The sequence below is a fragment of the Typopeltis vanoorti genome, chromosome 7 (genome assembly GCF_054136105.1).
Source record: "Typopeltis vanoorti isolate ZY-2024b chromosome 7, IOZ_Tvanoo_1.0, whole genome shotgun sequence".
In the NCBI taxonomy this organism is placed as follows: Eukaryota; Metazoa; Arthropoda; class Arachnida; order Uropygi; family Thelyphonidae; genus Typopeltis; species Typopeltis vanoorti.
Window position 1 is genome coordinate 136,238,040 of NC_143555.1, and position 24,314 is coordinate 136,262,353.

The window sequence follows — 24,314 nt, forward strand, 5'->3', positions numbered from 1 at the left end:
ATTTCTATTTTATACCCACAAGAAATTATTACACAACACGACACAGAGACGAAATAATAGTCCGCACTGCGCTACTGTCAGTAGTATACTGAGATGAGTAACATATTACACAACACGACACAGAGACGAAATAATAGTCCGCACTGCGCTACTGTCAGTAGTCTACTGAGATGAGTAACATATTACACAACACGACACAGAGACGAAATAATAGTCCGCACTGCGGTACTGTCAGTAGCCTGAGATGCGTATCATATGACTGGTTAACTAACAACAAATGTTTCGTACGAAAATTCGTTTCTGCGCATAAAATCCGTTCACCATTTCACTTTAGATAGACTCCAATAGACACAACATTCTGCAGACATTCTCGCTGCAAAATTGTAAACAGCCGGCTGACTAAAGAGGTGCCAATATACAATTTTTTAAAATTTTTATTCGGTGTATCCGGACTTATTTATTTTAATATAGATCATTCTAAGAATTTTTTGTTTTTATTATAAAAATTTTGTTTCTTAAAAATGAACCGTACCCCGGCGGCGGCGCCCCCTTCGTAGCGGCGCCCGCATGCTCGCTTCCGTCGGCCCTGCCTATTGGCTCTTTATCTCAGTAATTTAGTAGTGCACTTTTTGGCTACTCATACAGTAAAGAAATAAGCTCTGCACTACTGCAACCTCAGTGTTTACATCGGGATCTACCTACTGACTGATGAGACCTCAAAAAAAGTCGAAAACGGTCTGGGTAGTGACCTTCCTCCATAAAGTATAACAACATACATCTCCTATGAGTTGTGTTTTAATTATTGGAAAATACTACGGACAGTGATCTGAGCTTACTCTACCTTTACTACGAGTTGCCCCAGCATGTACCAGTTGTTGGCTTACGCTTGGACTCGCCGAACTTTTATAGTTTTCTATATTCGGCATGAAGCTCTTAGATTTTCTATCTTTGAGTTTCTTATTCGGCTAAGAAATAATTATAATAATAATAATATCCACTTAATTTGAATAAATTTACCTCGCCGAAGTGAAGCCTATTGGCTCTTTATCGCAGTAACATTTTTTTTTTTTTTTTTTAAGTTGGGAAGGTATTCGCATCCATTTATTTTATTGATGTCGAGAAATTATTTATTTCACCAGAGGGTGAGAGTGTATATTGTTATTGCGCCAGCACGTGTATAATCATCATTTAGCAGTTGCAGTGTATAAATATTGGTTTATTTATTTGTCTACGAAATTGTGAGTTTACATGTATATAGGTCCTTGTTATGTTATATTTCACTAACACAGAATACATGGATATTGATTTTAGTCAATGTATTAATTGGAATTTAATCGTGAAAAATCAGCTTTTTGATCACGAAAAATCGTGCGAAAATATTTTTAAAGCTGTTTGAAGCGTTATCGTCAACTATCTGAAATATAGATCGGGTAAGTGACAGCGATGGTGAAGAAGGTGAAATCATGCTATGAAAAGAAGTTAGTTGAACAGTTCAGAGGAATTCCGAGAGAATTCTCTTGCTGTGTGGCCAGTAAATGGAAGAATGACCTTAGTGGGAAAATCGCGGACAAAGCTTGAAAAAGAATGTCTCCTCTCGAAATTCCAAAATTAGCATGTCATGCAATTTCTTACCTTTTAGTGGGAATGAATTTGCTTAAACGGTTGCTGAAGCTAGATATTTAGGGATAATGGTGAACATTGATTTGAAATTTAGAGGCCACATTTTGAAAATGGATAAGATATCACATTTCATAACTGTGATATATTATTATTATTATTATTGTTACCACTCCAAGACCTCATGGAGTCAAAGACTCATCTGGGAGGTCCTTATATAATATAACCTAATATATATATATATATTAAAAAAAAAGAACTTTAGAGTTGAGAATTATTTTCCTATTGGAGTTCTGAAGTGGGTTGAAAAAGTTCCATATGTTTGATCTGTAGACTTTATTATATAAAATTATAAAATTAGTGATTTGTTATGGCCCTGCCATGACACTTTCATAGGTGGGATTATTATTTAAATACCTCTCATGAACGTTCTCTCAAAAGAAATAGAAATAAAAAATATTGGAGGGAAGTATATGTCAAATAACAGTTTAACACAAGTAAAAAAAGATTTCTTTCCTTTAATATTTCATTCCTTGCTACATACATATCAGAGAGGATATACTGATAATGGTTTAAAAAAATGTCACTTTTAATGATTTTTAACCATCCATATTATCATTATATGAGTTCTCTCTGTAGAGCTCAGATAATGATAACCGAGAGAGGCCATTCATTTACTCATACCAACCATCATACCTTCTTAAACTTCTTCATACTAGATGCACTCATTGTTTCAAAAGGTGAACTGTTCCACTCACATGCTTTTCTGTGAGAGAAAAATGTAGCTCTCATCCCTTTCTTTTCATGATAGCAGATTCACAACATTCTTTTTATGCAGCTCTTGCTTTAAAATGTTATTAATCCATTTAACTCCTGTGTGAGTTATTGTCTTAACTATGGGGGTGCAGTCAGATACTGTTTTCTTTAAACATCTGTTGACTACTTCTTATTCTTTCATGATTCCTCTACCATGCAGTTTCTAATGCCAAGATGCTACTTCAAGCTGCTTTCTCAGTTTGTTATAGTATTCTGCCCTTTAATTCCACCTATGTACCTTCTTAGTCATTTCTCACATGCGTTGTCGATTCCCTGTTTTAAGACTACATGACTGCTCCCATAAGTCACCCTATTTATAGACATCGTCATCATCAAATTCCTGACATGTATCCTCAGGGGATGTACAGGATATGATAGTACTACATGAAAAACTTACTATCAACAATTTTCCTCCAAATCAACTTATCTGTCAAGATTCGAACATTATCAGATCTTATATTTCTATCTTCTAACGCACTTTTTATTGTATCATATATCTTGGTCTTCCTCTGGGTCTTGGCAGAGAACACTTGTTTTGCTAATCTTTCCTCTCCTGTTCTGTTTAAGTGACCATACTACCACCTGAGATTAGCTCTGATAACACATTCCTGGATGTTATCAATGTCAAGTTCTTTCCTAATATCCTCATTTTTAATATGATATTGCCATTGAAGCCATCTGTTCATGTCCCTAATCTTTCTCAGGACTCTCATATCTGCGGTCTCTAGTCTTTGGTCAAGTGTTTTATTTCTAACCCAGCTCTCAGGTTCCATAAGTTAAAATTGGTTTGAACACCGTCTTGTATACAGATATTTAGTGTTTTGACTAATTCCTTTCTTATTACATATAAATTTATTCATTTGACTTCGTGCCATACCAGTGTTGTTGATTCTGGTGTCTATTTCCATATTTAATTTACCATCTTCACTAAAAATCGTGCCTAAGTAGCTGAAATGTTTTACTTGTTCTATAGATTCTCCAATCACAATGCAGTTGATATTTTCAATGCTTCTGCCTATTTCCATTTTCTTTTGTCTTGTTATTGCTGACCTTCATACCATATCTATTACAACAGTTATTCAATTTAGTCAGGGAATCTTGCAGACTTGTACTGGATTTATTTATTTATTCGGCAATTTGGAATTTAGTTGACCAAATGGCATTCTTAGTGGCTTAAACCGCAATATTTATAGACAGTTTCAAATACTTTTACCAAATTTGTTTTAGTATTGCAAATCCCTTCTATCACATGCTACTCAATGTCTTTTCACTTAGTAGTTCTATAAATTCTTTTCCCTCTTATAATTGAAATCTACCATAATAATAATAGTTATCTTTACATCCATAAGATTTATCTCTCTATCCAGTTCCCAGGCCTCATCAGATGATTCTAGTCTATAGCAGCATCCAGTTGTGTCTTACACCAAACAGCCTCAAGCCCACTACATGTATTAGCACTCTTCTTCTATGAATAAACTGAACCTATTGTATTCCTTTCCTATAACAATATCCTCCTCTTTCAGCCTGGTTTCACTAATGCCCGTAATTTTTGATACCATTACATTTACCACTACCAATCAATATTGAACTCTTACATTTATTAATGATGCTTCTGGCATTAGTGTTTGTATGTGCTGATGGTATTCAAACACTTGAAACATGTCCAGTTCAAACTCAGACCTAGAGCTTATTCCTGAACCAATTCATTCCTCTCTTCAAGTTTCCAGGGTATTTATTTTTCTTTCTCGATAGAACCCAGTATACTGCATTTTCAGGAATCGTTGTTAAAATCTCTTTCTTTCATTCATTGATTTATTCTCTCTCTCTCACACACATTGTGAATGTGTTTTCAAAGAAGTAGGGAGAAAGAAAAATGTAGAAATGTAATGAGGGAAAGAAATTATACTTTCCAGGGCTCATCCTCCATCACCAAACAATTGTTTCTCCAAGTGCATGCCACAAACACCATTCAAGTGCCCGTCATCATCAAATTCCTGATATATACCCTCAAGGGGTGTACAGGATATGATAGCATTATATGAAAAATTTACGTCATTACTAACTTCCTATCTACAATTTTCCTCCAAATAAGTCTGTTACCCGTCAAGACTCCAATATTATCAGATCTTATATTTTTATCTTCTAAGGCACTTTTTAATGAATCAATCCACCTATATCTTGGTCCTCCTCTGCGTCTTTTTCCTGCCAACCTGGCAGAGAACACTTGTTTTGCTAATATTTCATCTCCCATTCTGTTTAAGTGACCATACCACCTGAGATTAGCTCTGCTAATGCATTCCTGGGTGCTGACAATGTCAAGTTCTTTCTTAATATCCTTGTTTTTAATATGATACTGCTATTGATGCCATCTGTTCATGATCCTAATCTTTCTCAGGACTCATATCTGCAGTCTCTAGTCTTTGGTCAAGTGTTTTACTTCTGGCCCAGCTCTCAGATCCACAAGTTAAAATTGATTTGAACACCGTCTTGTATACAACTAATTTAGTATTTTGGCTAATTTCTCTCTTATTTCAGACAAATTTAATCAGTTGACTACCTACCATACCAGCTTTGTTGATTCTGTTGTCTATTTCCATATTTAATTTACCATCTTCACTAAAAATCGTGCTTAAGTAGCTGAAATATTTTCTTGTTCTATAGGTTCTCCATTCACAGTGCACTTTATATTTTCAATGCTTCTGCCAATTTCATTGTCTTTGTCTTGTTACTGCTGACCTACATACCATATCTATTACAACAGTTATTCAATTTAGTCAGGGAAGCTTGCAGACTTGTAGCAGATTTATTTAGAAGTATAATATCATCTTCCCATAAAGCAAAGAGCTGACATTAACATCTCCAATTTTGACATGTTTAATATCACTTTCTTTCATAATGTGATCCATATAGATAACGAATAACACAGGGGATAATGTACATCCTTGTCTCACACCACATTTAACATTAAACCATCTTTCTGTACTTCTTTCAATTCTAACTGCTGACTTACAACTCAAATAAAGACTAAGTATTGCTTGATATAATGCCCCATTGACACCATATAACTGTGATGTATTGAATAGCTTCTCTCTTGGCACCTTGTCATATGCCTTTTCCAGATCAACAAAACCGAAATACAGATCTTTTTTATATTCCCATGATGATCTGATTCTGACAGCCTCAATTTGGCCTGAATCCGGCTTGTTCTTCACCAAGTTTCTCTTCCACAATCCTTCTCAACCATTTTTCAAATATACTTGCATACATCTTACCAGGAACACTTAGTAATGAAATACCTCTGTAATTCTCACATTCAGTTTTATTTCCCTTTTTATATATGGGTACTATAAGAGCTCTACTCCAGTCATCTGGAATTCGTCCTTCTAAACTACGCAGTGCAGCCACTGCAAGACATTTATACCTCCATACTAGAGCATTTCTGTTCAAATATCATCTATTCACGCCTGCCTTTCCGCATTTCATGCTTTTGATGGCTTCAAATGCTCAAGTGTCCATCTTATAAGCCAAATCATTTCAGACATCAAATTCACACCATACATCATACTGCATACCATTTCTTTTCTCCTACGCAATCTATTTAGTAACTTTTTTAAAATTGAGCTCTCTTCCTCACTTGCTCTTGTCATACCAGAGCAACAGACTGAGAATTTTGCTCTTTAGGTTTTTATTCTTACCTCACCTCATTCAACACTCTTTCACATACTGTTCTTTCATATCATTTATTCCTCCCAATACAGTCATATCATCCACTCATTCTAGTTGCTAAACTGTTACTTCTGTCCTGTCACAAATATTCATGCCCAAGAAATGTGTTTTCATTGTTTGCTAATCTAATATACCTCTAATTATAGTATCACCATATATATATATAGCAATTTGTAGTATTAACTAGGTGCTGGGATATGTTCATATTTATATATTCTGACTATAACCGAGACTAGAATAACAATTAAATTTATTCAAAACGCAACATGTTTCATTGGATTGTCCGACTTCTTCAGGCGTCGGAACATAAAAAGCAAGTAAACACTATAAGAAACATCGTATCACTATAAAACGACTATCATAAAATCAGTTAACTTTGAACTGTAGCTACAGTCCGTGTTGAAGTTCTGTTGTTAAGTAGCTGCGTGCGTCTGATTTCACGCATGTGCCAATATCTTAACCATCCTCCTACATCTAGAAGACCACCAGAGAGACATTGCCTACAAAAGAACTAGAGCAAGTGCCCTGTCAAGCCATGTACTGTTTTCAGTACATGGATTGACACAAATGATGAAGGCTGTCAACATGAGATACAAACTGGACAACAATCTCAAACCTTCATATATGCCGTGACGAGGTGGAGCGACGCATAGTAGAGTCTAAAGAAATTGTTATGGACTCTCATCACATAAATAATAACCTCAGCTATAATCTACCGGACTCTTTCAGCTCTGCTATTCGATATTGGCACATGCGTGAAATCAGACACACGTAGCTACTTAAGAATAGAACTTCAACACGGACTGTAGCTACAGTTCAAAGCTAACTGATTTTATAATAGTCATTTTATAGTGATACGATGTTTCTTATAGTGTTTACTTGCTTTCTATGTTCCCATGCCTGAAGAAGTCTGACAATCCGATGAAACATGTTGCGTTTTGAGTTTTGAATAAATTTAATTGTTATTCTGGTCTTGGTTATAGTCAGTATATATATATATATATATATCCCTGTATGCTTTTCTTCCTTCATATCACCTTTCTCTCATATCTTGCACACCACTATTGATATTTTGCATTCTTGCTCACATTCTGCCTAGCATTCATCACTACTGACCATGCCATCTCATTTGGTCCATCACCTTCTTCTCATAAGCTACTTAAACTTACTAACACATATATTCCATGCAAACTACATCCCCTGATATTTTTCATATCAAATTCAAACAAATGACTTGCTGCCTTTGATATGCTACATGTGCACAAATATACATAATCAATGTATATAAATAATTGAAAATATTAGCTATGCATATGGTAATAAAAAAAAGCACTCAAATGAATTAGTAATTAAAAATAATTGCTAAAAACTAAATGTTAAAAAAAATAAAACTTATACGTACATCCTTTCTTTTAAGCTTACATGGTGATCCGAATGCATTTTTGAAAATTATGGAGACAACTACCGTGTTTGAATAAAAACTTTAGTTTAATATAACTAAAATCTACATTCGACATTTCGGGTATAATGTACAGGTATAATCATGATGTTAATATATGTATATAAATAGTTACTTGTTATTGCACCCAATGTATTTCTACAACCAACAGATAACACTATTAATAGGACTCTAGCGTTGATGTATAATTTTTTTTTTTTTTTTTTCCTTACCAGAGGACAGGTCAACAATTGTTGTAGTGCTTGGTCAGTATCTTTAACAAACCAGTTTGATTGTAGTGTAGCTTGTTTTCTGTGTATAGTTGTATACTCCAGAAGATGACCTTGACATAAAGGTCGAAACGTCGAATGTAGATTGTTATATTAAACTAAAGTTTTTATTCAAACACGGTAGTTGTCTCCATAATTTTCAAAAATGCATTATATGTACATCAGCTGTAAACAAATATCAAAGAAATCAGAGTAAGGAAATTTTGAGTTTAGAAGTCTGTTAGTGGCTGTTTTTTTTTTTTTTTTAAGTTGGGGAGAAGAGTATTTTTTATTTATTTTAGTTTTTTTTGAGCCCATTAAAATCTTTGAAAATTGATGTCATTGATTAGTGCTTAGTTTTAGAATGGTGGAATTATAAGTTCAGTTTGAAAGATCAAAAAGTAGATATTGAGCATCTGTAGTCCAGACTGAAAATAAATTTGTAAAAAAGGATTAATAATCAGTCTTATTTTAGTTATCAACCATCACTCCCAAATCTCTAATCTCATCCACGGCACCATCAATATAGTACATAGCCTTATATTTCTGCACTCCAAAATGCAACACCTTGCAATTATTGCACAGACCACACTTGGACCACACAGACCACACCTGGTTTTCAATGTGATGTGGAGACATTGGAGAATGTCCAGAGACGAGTGACTAAGACAATATCAGAACTTTGGAATGCTGGCTATGGAGAGAGGTTGAAGAGATGTGGATTGCAGAGTTTGGTGGATAGGAGGAAGACAGATGATATCATAGAGACGTTTAAGTTAGTGAGAGAATTTTATCAGATTAATCCACAGGGGATTATAAAAAGAGTAGAAGGTGAGAGGGGAAGAACCAGAGGTTATTCCTGGAAGTTATGTAAAAGTGTGGTGAAGGGTGTGAGGAGTAGATTTTTTACATGGAGAATTGTTGGTGAATGGAATGCATTACCAGAATGTGTTGTTAATGCAAGGAGTATTAAAGACTTTAAGATTCTATATGATAAATATGTTGTCAGTTGAATGAACCTCCCACGATGAGTCTATCGACTCCATGGAGGGTGTAATAATAATAATACCTTTTGTAGGGCAGGTTCACAAAAAAAGAAAGGGAATATTAGGAGAGATTTGAAATTTTTTCCAACAACAAGCTTAAATAGTGGAATAATTGTCTTTTGTCAGAGAAACTGTTTAGCTATAAATATAGTTTAAAAAAAGAGAATTTCATGTCCCTGCTATGTTAGCTATTAAAATATAAAAAAATTTTTATGTGATGCATAATTCAAAACTATCTAAGCATTGTATTAGCATTTCAGAGATCAAAATTATGTTAACAGTTATGCATCATTAAGCTATAAGAGATATTTTGCCATTATTTGTATCTGTTCTAAGTGATCATCTAATTATGCTAAGAATAAATTGGGTGACTAGTTTAGAAATTATATAGGGATTTCAGTATCTGTGAAATGTAATTTGTCTTTTCAATTTAGGTTCATTTGATATGTATGTATGTATATAAGAAGTAAGAATACATTATGCTACCTGGTTTAGTAGCAGTCCATGTTGGTAAGTGTTAAATATTCTTCATAAATTTGATGCTTAAAAATGTTGCTGAGTTTAACATGAAAAGAAAAATTTATGTTAAACTCAGTATTAGCTAGCTAACAGTAAATTATATAGTCCTATGCCAGTTACTTTGAATCTTTGATTATTGGACACTTTCACAGTTGATTACCATAGTTGTGAAGATAACTTTTAAGAAAAACATTCTCATGTTCAAAGTTTAAAAGAAAAAGATGGGGGGAACTATTCCTACTCCCAACAAGTGCAATATATATATAGAGAGAGAGAGTTAGCTGAATATTTTTATGGTGGTGAAGGAAAAATGAACTAAAAAGCATGGCGTGCAGTGTGAAGAGTGAAAGACTTATAAACATGTTTCTTAGAATGCATCCAATCTTATATTTTGTTGAAATTTTTTTACCTTGGCTCTATTATACATTAAAGATAAACTAAATATATAATTTATACCAAGAAGTTATATACTTGGTTTTAATCTTTTTCCTAAGGAAGTAGAAAAATGTTTTGCACATGAAATTAGCCCATCTAGTATGTTGTAAGGACTTTTCAAGTGAAGGTGAGTTAGCCTGTTTTGCATGGAAACTCTAAAATTTCACACTAGTTGGGATTTGAATCCCGGTCTTTCCTGATTTCATGTATAAAGAGAATTCAAGGTGTGGGGGGGGGAGGGAATGACAAACTGAAGACCAAATGTGGTAAACCTATTCAGGGTATAATATACAAGGTGCTGATGTTTCACAAAGCATTGAAAGTATTTACCACATAAGCACTTACTTGGCATTTCTTGCAGACATGTCAGAGCCCTATTTGTGGAAAAAGCTGCAAACCTAGGAAAGTGTATAGTTGGATGTATATTATTACTCATTGCTGTCCATTACTGTTCCACATGTAGATACATGGTGTACATTATTTGGTATCAATGAAGCCAATAGTTCTGCCATTCTGTATATTAATATTTTAAGGATATCCTGTCAGTTAGTTGCTAGTGTGTATCTACAGATGTGTTTCGGGGGAGAATAAACAGAAAATGAGATTGAACCATTATGAGGATGTAATTAGTGTCTGGGAAACTAAACAACAGTTTAGTTTAAGTAATTGTTTGGTTCTTTTACTATAGTGATGTGTATATTTGAATGCTGGTTGTTTAAATTCCAAACCATCTAGTAGCTCCTAAGTTTCTCTCAGTACTGCTGCTTCTAGGAATCAGGCTTATCTGATAAAGTGAATGATTAGAGGCCTTGGGCCAAAATGACCTTAACCTATTCTCAAACTTTAAATGGATGAGAAGTTTGGCTTGCTTGACTCAAAGTCTAGGCCAAAGGACGGCATTGCCTAGTAGGCCACTTTTGGTAAACAGACTGGAGCTGTGGGATGAACCAAATTGCTGGGTTATGGCACCCAATGTGAGATGCTTATGAGACTCCATGAAAGATGGTAGTTGCTATAGACAGTACCATCAAAATCAGAATTGGCTAAGGAGATAACAACTCATTTGCTGAAGCATCTAGCAACTTGATACTTGAAAATGGATGCCACTCCAGTATCAAGCTCATACCTGGCACACTGCTGTAGGTAGCCTAACTCTTATTGTGGCAGTGAATAAAAGTGTCATGATGACATGTGGAAGATGCAAGGGTGTAAGCCTCCCTGGAGCTGCCAATAGTACAGATCTTCGTGGGTGTAGCAAATGCTCAAGTGAGATCCTTGAGGAATGAGGTAGAGAAGAGTTCCCATGTGCACAGCAATTGAGAAGAAATCTGTTCTGAATCGGCACACAAAAATTTTACTCACTAAAGGTATTAGTCTTCTTTATATAAATATTGTTGTTTTTATTATTATTATAAAAACCTCCATTGAGTAAAAGACTCATCATCGGAGGTCCACTGTTATACACACAGTTTATCATACTGTGCCTTAAATATATTCACTGTCTCTGCACACACCACACTCTCGGGCGAAGCATTCCAATCACTCGCCACTCTCCATGCAAAAAACCTGCTCCTCACTCCCTTGCTCACACCCTCCTTATACAGCTTCCGAAAATGCCCTCTTGTTCTCCTGTTATCCTCACCCATTCTGTACAAAACCTCCCCAACATTAATCTGGTAATAACCTCTTAACAGCTTATATGTCTCAATCATATTCCCCCTCCTCCTCCTATCCACCAATTTCTGCAAATTGCATTTTGTCAATCTGTCTTCATATTCTACATTCCAGAGACCAGAAACCACCTTAGTCAATCGCCTCTGAACTTTTTCCAATGCAATTTCATCTTTTTGAAAACCAGGTGACCAGATCTGTGCACAGTAATCCATATGTGGCCTGATCAAAGCCTTATACAAAGGAACCATAAACCATCCTTATACAAGTCAGTGTCCTCCGCATCATTCCCATTATCCGCTGTTTTGTCTTCACAATTTGAGTAACATGTCCCCAAAATTTTAGGTCCTTGTCTACAATCACTCGCAGATCTTTCATCTCCTCTACCTCCTCCAAGATATTTCCATCGATTGTGTACTTTACATCCCATCTCTGCTTCCCAAATTTCTAAACCTTGCACTTTGAAACATTGAATTGACATCCCCACTTATTTACCCATTCAACCAGTGTATTCAAGTCCTCTTGCAAAGCTACAGCATCCACACTACTCCTGATAGCTCTCCCTAACTTTGCATCATCTGCAAACAACTGCACATCACCATTCAGACCTCTCCAGATATCATTTACATACAAATTAAACAGCAATGGACCCAAAACAGAACCTTGAGGTACACCACTAGTAACTTTCCTCTTCTGGGATATCGCTCCTCCATAGACAACTCGCTGATACCTATCAGACAGCCAATCTCTAATCCAGTGAACCAATCTACTATTCAGCCCCATCTATTCCAATTTAATTACCAGCTCATGTGGCAATTTATCAAATGCCTTTGCAAAATCTAAATATACCACTATATATGCAACACCCTTATCCAACGCATTTGTCACTTTATTATAAAAAAGTAAGCAGGTTGCTAAAGCATGATCTTCCTTTAGTAAATCCATGCTGGCCGCCAAAGAGTATTTTTCTGTTGTCAACCCAATTCTGAATCTTATTCCTAACTAACTTCTCTAATACCTTGACCACAACTCCAGACACACATACCGGTCTATAATTCAATGCCTTACTCTTATCACCTCCCTTATGAATTGGAACAATTTTACCCTCTTTCCGCTCTTTTAGAACTTGACCCAGTGATAGACTCATGTTGAAAAGATATACAAAAGCTGTTGTTAACTCTCTGGCACATTCCCTCAAGATACGTGGTGAAATAGCATCAAGTCCCACAGCCTTATTTACATCAAGTCTATTCAATTCTTCATATACCTCCTGTTCACTTACTAACAGTTCCTCCTCCTCCTTTCCCACTGCTTTCAAATTCTGCATGATGCCACATTCACAAGAATGAAATACCTTTAGAAATTGCTCACTAAATATCTCAACTATATCCTCTGCAGCGGTTATCATTCCTCCATTTTCACCAATCAATCCCATCCTACCATAATCATTCTTTCTTCTACTGGTGACATATCAAAAAAACTCCTTAGGATTTTTTTTTTGGCCGCTTTAGCTAACTGCTGCTCATACTTCATTCTTGCTTCCCTTATCAAGCTAGTCACCTTCCTCGCCTGCTCTTTGTACTTCTCATGCAACTGATTGTTATAAATACTCATTTTGTGTTTCTTCCATAATACCTTCTTCCAGATTGCATACCTTATCTCTTGATTCATCCATTTTACACCCGCTCTATTTACCCTCTTGACCCTTGGAATACACTCTATATTGCCTCCACCAAATAGTTCTTGAGTATGGCCCAAGCAGCATTGATATCCTTTCCATCCAGTTCCTCTTTCCAATTTATTATCGCAAGCTGTTTCCGGAGCTTTTCGTAATTACCAATCTTATAATTCCACATATATCCCTTTCTAACAGATATCCTCGAATGACTGGTCACCCTGCATGTGATCACCTTGTGGTCACTCTCACCAATTGGTGGAAGATTTGACACCTCATTTATAATAACATCATCTGATGAGATGATCAAATCCAATACCCTTGAGCCTCGTGTACCGCCCGTGACGTGCGGTACCAACAATTCATTTTCTTTACCCCCAGATGCAGTATCTTGCTTCCAGTCTATATTACCATAATTAAAGTTGCCCATAATGATAACTCTTTTCTTGCTAGCTAAGCCAATTTGCCTATACATTTCCTTCTCATTACCCTCCATATTGCCAGGCCTATAGCAACACCCAACTAAATATTTCATCCTGTTTACTTCTACCTCACACCATACCACCTCAAAACCGTAACCACTATTTGCACCTTGCAATTCCACCTTAGATGGGCACAACTCATCTGCTACCATTAACAGTACTCCTCCTCTCTTTCTTCGTTGTCTATCTTCATGAAAATTATCATATCCGTTCATCTCTATTCCTGTAAGGATGTCATCGTCATCTAACCACATCTCACTTATACCAACAATTTTGGGGCGAACAGACTCGAGCAAAGCAACAATTTCGTTCCACTTATTTCGAATACTTCTAGCATTAGTGAATAAACATAAGAAATCATTACTGCTTCTACAAGTCCTATGATGTGACTCTTCAATACCTTCCCCAGTCACTTCCTCTATATTACCACCAATTCTACTACTTTCCTCACACCTAAACTCTTCCCACCCATCCCAGGCCATCTCAATCTGTGTTTGTCTGCTTACACATTCACCTCTGAATTCAGCACCCACATGTTTCCTAAAGTGTCTCCCCATCCACCCTGACTCCCCCCCCCCCCCGTTTTCCTGTTCGTGTTGTTCCTCCACTCTCACATTTACTTCATTCATAATATTCACCTCCCCATTTGCAAGTGAACAAATACCTCTCCCTACCCTACTTTTTTGCTCTTTCATATCACTTCGCACCACCTCAGATATATTCATTACAGTCATTACTTCTCCTGTCAGTAACAATCTCTCCAGCCGACTCACACCAAAACCATTTAAATGCAGCCCATCCGTGTCTCAAATTCCTCCCACACATTCACAAAATGCACTTCATTCTTCTCACATAACTGCGCTAACATATCATTCATAATCTTTGCTCGCCTCCTTAATTCATCACTATCATACCTTGGCAACACACTGACTACCTTTCCTACCACACTGTTATCTTTTACTCTCCTTAATAATCTCCTTATATCCAATCTGGCATTTTCCTTGTTCCCATCCAAATCATTTGTTCCTACTACAACCACCAACTCTTGTGTTCTCTTATTCCTCATGTCCAACGCTTCAATCACTCTCTCCATTCTACCACCAGGAAAACAAACCTTATGCATCTTCTCATTTGCCACACCTCTAATAATGGAATCTCCATAGAGAACCACTCTCGAATCATTCATTATATCTTTCGCATGGCCATCTTTCCTTCTGCTCTTTTTCACTCTTCCATGTATGTCTCTAATTCTTTTCATCTCATTTCGCATGCAGTTCATCTCTTGCCTCATCATCATCAACTCTGCTTTTATGTCCACATCCAATATATATTCCTGTCTGTCATTTTCGTGTAGTTTCATATTATGTCTTTGGATATTTTTGGTCGCGCAGCATCTACAGCAGTCCTCATACTGATGTTCTGACGAGGATATCCATGGATAATTAACTGACCCATTTTCCTTCTCTTGAGCAACATTCAGATCCTGTAATGGAAGTTGCTGATCATGTATTTTAGGAATGTTTGGCATAACAGCAGTCGGCCTGGATGTATCCAAAGACATCATGTATCTACGTGATGTGTTGATGTGAAGAACTGGTAAAAGGTGAAACTGCAGCTCCAGGTAAAGAGTGAGACACCAAGTTCGATATCTTTTATCATACTTTGTGCAACTTGAAGAGAAGGAGATAATTCAAGCGATACAGAACAAGGAACTAATATTTGGCTATCTGTACTTAGCCCTGATTCTATGTTATTTGAGTGAGTTTCAATTAACTCAACAGTATTAAGAATAGGCATCGTATTCATTACTGGGATTGACAATGAATCTTGGAGCAAACTGTCAAAAGATGTTGTCACCGCCTGTGATTCCTCAATTTCTATTATTGTATCTTCACTTTATTGTGATCCTTTTACCAACACTGAACTCTATATAGATGGAAATGAGTTCTGAGTTGGACTAGGATATATATTTGAATTAGAAACAGAAATCTCATTTAATGGATAATCAGTTCCTGACAGTTCTAACCTTCCTTCACTTGTGAACGACTTTATTGACCTGTTGGTATCTTCTGTTGTGTCTAATTCATTTACTTTTGATGACACATTGGCCTTCATACCTTTACTGTTAGAACCACGAAGATATCTACTTCGAGGTCTTCCTCTTTTCTTCTTAATTACCGGTGGGCAATTCTGTGCTGCGTTTTTTTCTGTTGCACCTCAGCAAGTAACAAAGCCTGGTTACTTGAATCATGTTCACTCTTCTCCTGAATATCAATACTGGAAGTATCCCTCTGTGCAACTTCTGTACAGATCTCAACATTCAGACTTTTAGCAGCGTGGCAAGTTGGCCCTGCGAAATGATCACTTCACTTTTGTACATAAAATCTATTATCATTTTTAAATCAGTGTATTGTATATCTTTGAGAATAACAACTGGATGTTTACAAGAGTTTTCAAGAAATTTGCCATGAAAGAAAGAACTGCAGGCAGACAACACTATTTTGTGTGCTTTATGTCTCTTACCTTCACATACTAAAGTCACAGCTACAAAAGTTTCAGTAAACAGCAATTCATTAAAAGTAGTTAATACATTGAGATGGTGATTATTCCTTCTTAAACAGATCTGCTGAGCCTCTATCTTCATAATCTAGTAACACTTTTTTTTTTTTAAGTTAACCAATAACAAGTTTGAAAAATGAAACTAGCACCTAAATTGTTATATCTTTACCAGTAAAACAATGATTGTCATACACATGTAAATTAGGCCTAACGCGACACATACACGAAACTCCAATCAGTGAAAAATGACACTGCATTACTGACTTTACTCACCACATTAATGACTTCATTTATTCTAGGAATGTCTGATCACACATATACCATCAATATAATTGAACTTCTGCACAAACTAATAATGTAAACACGAGAACTCAAGTTATAAGTGATTTAAAATAAAATAAAAAAATTAAATGCTACTATGTTGAAAAAACAAAGTAAATTCTTTAATTTTCACTATACATTACATGTAATACAAAAATATGCTTTGTGGAGAGAATCAGGAATACTAAACCATCTAGTAACCCTCATAAAGAACTTATATCAACAAAATCAAGCAACAGTAAGAATTGAAAACCCAGTGTCCCCTGCATTCCAGTTTGAAAAAGGTTCAAGACAAGGATGCATACTCTCACCATTACTATTCAACCTGTACAGCGAAACTATAATGAAAAGATCTCTGGAAAAGTGGAATGGAGGCATTAAATTAGGTGGCCGAACAATCACTAACCTACATTACGCAGATGACACAATGATAATAGCAACAAATGAACAGGAATTAAAATCCATCCTAAATCAATTAGAATGGGAAAGCTTGAGCCATGGTTTACGAATAAATGATGACAGAACCAAAATAATGGTTTTAAACAAAGCAGATGTGGAAGGAATTGAAATTGTCGAAAATTTCAGTTACCTTGGAGTGATAATAACAAAAAAAAAATGGATGTAAAAAAGAGATAAGAAGAAGAACAGCACTAGCTAAGAAAGCAATGACTGATTTAACTAAAATCTGGAATGACAGGCACATCTCCAAAAAGACCAAAATTACGCTTGTATAAACCTTAGTTTACTTGATCTTTCTCTATGCTTCTGAATCAAAAGATGACAGAAGAAGATTGTTAAGAGTGTCTTGGACAGAAAAACGAACAAACAAAAGTATCCTAGAAGAACTGAATATCCACACAAAACTAATAAACATAATTGACAAGAGAATAGTACAATATTTTAGACACATATGTAGAAGGGAAGGCAACTGCCTAGAAAAAAGAATCATCCAGGGTAAACCATGCAGGAAAGAAAAAGAAGAAACCACCCAATGGGTGGATTGACCAAATATCAAGAATCACTAGACTTAAAAACTAGAATAATCAAAAAGAGAAGCACAGGAAAGAAAGAAATGCTGAAGCATCATCAGGAAGGTCATGAGAAGATCCGAGAGAGAGGGAGAGAGAGATGCTTTCTGGATTTAAAATGAATACCACAACTCAGGTTGTGTTTTCTCTTGTCTACTGTTCATAATAAAGGGTGAATTTATATAAACTGTCCATAAATGATTTAATAGGAAAGACAAATAAAATTCATGAAAGTAGGTAGCACTTGATATGGAGCCTGGATCACTTTTCATGATGCACTTAGTCACATGATCTGGTCTTTGACTTCTCTTTGCAAGATAATTGTATTTTTTTAAACACCAGTATTAAAGAGCATTTTCATTATGTAAAATTTTCAAGCATTTAATCACACCAAGCTAATTCATGTTGTGAGCAGTGCTGTGAAAATAAGCTTAAAGCAATATTATATTACAGTTGGCACCTACTTAAGGGGTAAAAGTGTTGGAAAAATAAGATGTGTATATATGCACTACAGTATTTAATTAAATTGTGCCTTTGTGGGTGGGGTATATTTATAATTACCAGTGTTTGTTAATGAAATTATATGTATAGTGAGAAGAGTAAAATTATTATTAATTTATTTTAATAATAGATTGCCTATTACATGCCATACATACTGTAACATATGTGTAGGGTTAATATTGAATGCATTGATTTTATTGAAATTATAACTATAATTTAATTTAAATGTATTCATTATATGAAAAACTTGCATGTTTTCTTGCATGTCAAGTGTGCAAGATTTATTTTTAAGTAAAACACTAACTATAACATGTAATGCTCACTTTTCTCCCTTTATGATAAATAAAACTGGAAGTGTAATGTGTAGTGGAGCTTGCATGGAAGGAAAAGAATGCTACAGAGAAATGAGGGATTTGTTATGTTATGACAATGACTATGAAGAACTATTGTGGGAAGAAGATATGCCAGTTTGAGCTTTTAATGTTAAAAAATTAACAGTTTCATATATAAAGAAAAATAACTAGCTTAAAGGAGATAAAGATGGAAGAAAGTGAAGATGATTGATTTACGTTTTGACTTAGAGAAAACCCACAACTAAAATTGCAAATGTTTTTTGTGATTCTCTGAAAGGGATGCTGTAGTGTCCTTGCAGCATTATTGTCAAAATTGCTGATTATCAGAATATCTGTCATAAGATCAGATGAGAGTAGCAGCAGATCTTCCTTCCTTTCTTTTATGCCAGCTAAATTTAAACATAATCTTTTTTTTTTCTTGATCACATACCAGCTAAAAGGTTTTGGGCTATTTTGAATGCTACTGTGGTATAGATGTCATCCCATTTTTTTTTCCCTATTCTCATGCAGTAACTATCTCTTTGTTATATGCATGTCACATAATCATTGTTTCATTTATATTGTTTTTGGATTGGCTCTGAAGATGTTGAGTGTTACATTCGCACACATCTCAGACTAAATAAAATAAATTCATAGCTGGGTGCTTAAGGGTCAAAGCTGTATAACTGTGAGGAGACCTCCACATAGCCTTTATCGGAATGCGGAGAACCGACCAGGGCTTCTGATCTAATGTCCAATCCTCGCCTTCTCGTGGTGCACCCTGTTGAGTATCTACCTGCATACTGAATGAAGATTGGCTGGCAATTTGAGATTTAGCCGACCAATTGTATTCTTCATTTTGTCATGATGGTACATGACAAAATTTCATGCCGGCTAGGGCGTTGCCCAGTTAAACAAGGCCCCCCGTTGTTTTTGGCTAGGAACCAGGGGAAACAGCGAAAAGTCAGCTACTGGAACAAATATGAAAACACACCCCAACTCAACATCACCAGAGTTAAAGATCGGTACTATCAACATAACAAGCCTGAATGACAAAGAAATGGAGCTAGCTGAGGAAATAGATAAGTATCAGATCGACATAATAGGGGTGACTGAAACAAAAAGACAAAAACTGGTGAGATCTTTCTGAGCAATAAATACAAAATGTTATATTCAGGCAATGACAATCAAGGAAAAGAAGGAGTAGCCATAGTATTCAAAACAAAATAAGAGGCTAATCTTATTTTGTGTTGAGAAGGTTCTACTAAGGTAGAAGTGGAGGAAATTTTTGAGACTTTAGAAAAAGCAACTGACACAATGAAAAAGTAAAAGTTGGTCCTTGTTGGGGATCTAAATAGCAGAGTAGGAAATGATTGAGACATACAAAAATATTTTGGGAAAAGTTGGAGAAAAGAGCAAAGCCCATAATAATGGCAAATATCTGTTGGATTTCTGCTCAGAACATGGATTGGTTATTACTAACACCATGTTCCAACATAAAAATGTGCACAAATTCACATGGAGAGAAGAGGCTAGGAATAAGAAAAGTCTCATTGACTATGTTATTGTTAATAGTGATGTTTTATGCCTGGTGCAGGACACCAGAGTGTACAGAGGATTTGAAATTGGAAGTGATCGCTATTTAGTCTTGAGCAGGATAAAATTGAATTTCATATTGAAAAGAATAACATGTAAGAAAGTTTTAAAGTGAATAAAAGTTGAGCATCTCTCAGATATGAACTGTAGACTAAAATACACAAAGATTATTGAAGAAAAAATGAAAGAGTTTGTGAACAGGAACCAAACCTTGGAGATACAGTGGCACGCCTTGAAGAAAACTCTGATTGATTCAGCTAGAGAGGCATGTGGTGAAGTTGTCTGCATGGATAGAAAAATTAAAACTCCATGGGGGACACAGGAAGTTAACACGTTCGCTGCCACACACGAGTATATTCGTAGTTCGTATATGAGCTTCGCAAGCCAACTACAAGTATACTCGTATGTTGATTTACCGGCCTCCTATGCGAAACATGAGTTATCCCTTTGTATTATTACCTTAATTTGGACCCTTGGATTCTGAATAAAGCGGAGAGCATGTCTGGGGGCTTGGTAGAAGAGAAATAATTTCAACTAAAATATAGTATATTGTGTATATGCTTCAGATGCCAACTAGGAGTATACTCTTTTTTAAATAACGAAACCTCTGTGTTTCTTCTAATTACGAGTATACTCGTATGTCAATTACCAACCTCGTATGCTAGGCGCGAGTTAATCCGTAGTATAACATCGTAATTTGTAAATCAATTTTAAACTCGGCTTTCCTCAATATTTTGTAAAGCATATAAATTGGTTTGTTCTACTAAAATTGTGAGAATATCTTCAGAAAAGAAAAGTTCAACTAACCTTTTGATACTGAAATTTCCAATGTCAATTTTAAAACCTGCAGTTTCAACAAAGTCAAATTGTGGGGGCTCTTCTTCTGAATTTTCCCAATAAGTTGATGTTGATGTATTTGGCTGGTTGCTAACTTCATCTTCAAAAGTTTCTTCATCATCGGAGTCACCGCTAGAGTCATCTGTAGGATCATCTTCGGAATCGGAACCAAATATTTCATGAAATTCATCATTGCTCATATTAGCATAAGCTTCTACTTCTATATCAGTAAGTTTTCTTTTAATGGTCATGGCGAAATTGAAGGTTCTTAGAGACTAGAAACTAAAACTGAACTAGATGCAATAAAAACTGGCGTCAGCAGAATGTAATATATAGATGGAAGTGATACGAGATTACTCGTAGTTGGCGTATGAAACAAAATTCTGTCTGATAAGCCGGCTACGAGATTACTCGTAGTGACCTTGAAGACGCGAAAAGCGCTTGGCGTGTGGGAACAAACTATGACTGAGTAGCATGCCAACGAACATGTTAAAGAGGAGGTGAAGGAAAAGAAGAAAGCATATCAAAAGCATCTGGCAAATAAGTCAGCTTGTGCTCTTAGAGAATACAGAGACAAGTGTAAGAAAGCTAACCAGTGTATAAAACTAGCTAAACAAAAGTCATGGGAGGACTTTGGCAAGAACATAGAAAGTAAATATCAAGAAGGTGGCAAAATATTCTGGAGGTTGTTCAAGAAGCTTAGGAATGGAGGAAAGAGTGCTGTAAAAGGAGTTAGAGATGATAAAGGTAACATGAAAACTTGAGAAAAAAAACATATATCCTAGAAGTATGGAGTAATTACTTTGAAAAACTGCTAAATGAAACAAGCAGTGATGACATCACAGCAATAAAAAAACACTGACCAGGCAATCAAGGAATACATATCCATACTTGAAGTGGAAAAAGCCATCAAAGGCTTGAAATGTGGAAAGGCAGCAGGAGTAGATGATATTCGACCAGAAATGCTGAAGTATGGTGGTATAAGTTTTACAGCGGCTGCACTGCATGGTTCAGAAAGCCTGGACAGAGGGACGAATTCCTGATGATTGAAGTAAGTAGAGCTCTCATATTACCCATTATATAAAAAGGGAAATAAAACTGAATGTGAGAATTACAGAGGTATATCCCTACTGAGTGTTTGTGTTAGGATATATGCAAGTATACTTGAGAAATGGTTGAGAAGAATTGTGGAAGAAAAACTTGAAGAACAAGCTGGAGAACAAGATTCAGGTCAAAGCCAGGATCAGATCTTTACTTTACGACAAATAGTGAGAAATCATTGGAATATAACAAAGATCTGTATTTAAGTTTTGTCAATTTGGAAAAGGCATATGACAATGTGCCAAGAGAGAAACTATTCAATAGGCTACAGTTATATGGTGTCAATGGGGCATTATATCAAGCAATGCTTACTCTTTATTTGAGTTGTCAGTCAGCAGTTAGAATGAAGGAAGTACAGGAAGGTGGTGTAATGTTAAATCTGGTGTGCGACAAGGATGTACATTATCCCCTCTGTTATTCATTATCTATATGAATCATATTATGAAGGAAAGTGGTATTAAACATGATATCAAAATTGGAGATGTTAATGTCAGCTCTTTGCTTTATGCGGACGATGTTATACTTCTAAATAAATCTGCTACAAGTCTACAAGAATCTCTGACTAAATTGAATAACTGTTGTAATGGATATGGTATGACGGTCCCCAATAAAAAGACAAAGACAATGAAAATAGTCAGAATCATTGAAAATGTCAACTGTGTTGTGAATGGAGAACCTGTGGAAGAAGTAAAACATTTCAGCTACTTAGGCACGATTTTTAGTGAAGATGGTAAATTAAATATAGAAATAGACAACAGAATGAACGAAGCTGGTATGGTAAGAAGTCAGTTGAATAAATTCATATGGAATTAGAGAGAAATTAGTCGGAACACTAAATTAGCTGTATACAAGACAGTGTTCAAACCAGTTTTAACTTATGGATCTGAGAACTGGGTCAGAAGTAAAACACTTGACCAAAGACTAGAGAAATTAGTCGGAACACTAAATTAGCTGCATACAAGACAGTGTTCAAACCAGTTTTAACTTATGGATCTGAGAGCTGGATCAGAAGTAAAACACTTGACCAAAGACTAGAGACCGCAGATATGATAGTCCTGAGAAAGATTAGAGGTGTGAACAGGTGGCATCAATGGCAATATCATATTAAAAATGACGGTATTAGGAAGAACTTGACATTGTCGGCATCCAGGAATGCATTAGCAGAGCTAATCTCAGGTGGTATTGTCACTTAAACAGAATGGGCGAGAAAAGATTAGCAAAACAAGTGTTCTCTGCCAGGTTGGCAGGAAAACGACTCAGAGGAAGACCAAGATATAGGTGGATTGATACGGTACAAAGTGCCTTAGACAATTGAAATATAAGATCTGATAATGTTTTAGTTTCTTTGCAAGTAACAGACTGATTTGGAGGAAAATTATAGATAGGAAGTTAGTAATGATGTAGATTTTTTATGTGGTACTATCATATCCTTGAGGGTACATGACAAGAAATTGATGATGATAAATTAAGGGGATATTAAATCCCACATTGTTTCAAAACCGAATAAGAAACTCAAAGATCGGAATCAAAGTGTTTCTTATTCGGTTTTGAAACAATGTGGGATTTAATATCCCCTTAATTTAAATAATGTTTACATCGCCAAAATGAAGCCTATTGGCTCTTTATTTTAAATAAATTCATAGTTTTTGCCATAACGTGGTGTTTCAGTTAATACAGTGAATAATAATATTAAATATCAATATTATAACCTTTACTTCTTTATCATGTGTGCCATATAAATCTTAAACTTTAAGATTTATATGTGTCATATAAATCTTAAATCATCATAATATACACTTGGTTAAATGCTTGCTGAAATAAGCGAAGTATCTTAAAATGTCTGTTAAACCTGTACTTAAACCTGATTGTTAAATCTGACAGAACACTCGTGATTACCTCTGGTAATCCATTCCTCTATTTACTCTATTTATCACTCAGCATTGAAAAATTTTATGCCACTTCTAACCACATCCTTACAAACTTCCTTAGTGACCTCTTGTTTTTTTCTCCTATTCTGTGATATCCCCATTTCTGCTGATAGGCAAAATCTGAACTTCATAATCCACAAATTGTCGAACCATCGTCACAGTCACCATTTTGAGTGACATTTTGATGTGATCACTTCTGATCACATCAAAATTAACTTTCTTTATAAAGTTTATATATGACCACATCAGAATTTTATAAAACACATTATTAATGTCCTTATCCCAACTTTAGTGTGTCAGTTAATATCCAAATTATTCTTTAAGCTACTTTGTCCACTTTTTGCAATATGTCCTATGACCTTCAGCTCTCTGTCCATCTTCACCTTCAAATCCCTAAATGCTATTTCAGAAATAGTA

At 35.5% G+C, this 24,314-nt stretch overlaps 1 protein-coding gene across 3 annotated transcripts in view; it reads left to right on the forward strand.

Moving 5' to 3' along the window:
- The first annotated feature begins 1,091 nt into the window (after window positions 1-1,091).
- Tasp1 (Taspase 1) overlaps window positions 1,092-24,314 on the forward strand; it is a 164,900-nt gene continuing 141,677 nt past the window's right edge. For 2 of the 3 annotated variants that reach the window (XM_090395485.1, XM_090395488.1), the window contains exons 1-2: window positions 1,092-1,238; window positions 9,347-9,422. In XM_090395485.1, the coding sequence (XP_090251611.1) occupies window positions 9,392-9,422 (31 nt within the window). In that variant the 5' untranslated portion in view covers window positions 1,092-1,238; window positions 9,347-9,391. Of the gene's footprint in view, window positions 1,239-1,305; window positions 1,431-9,346; window positions 9,423-24,314 lie in introns of those variants that run through there. The other variant, XM_090395487.1, reaches the window with a different exon arrangement.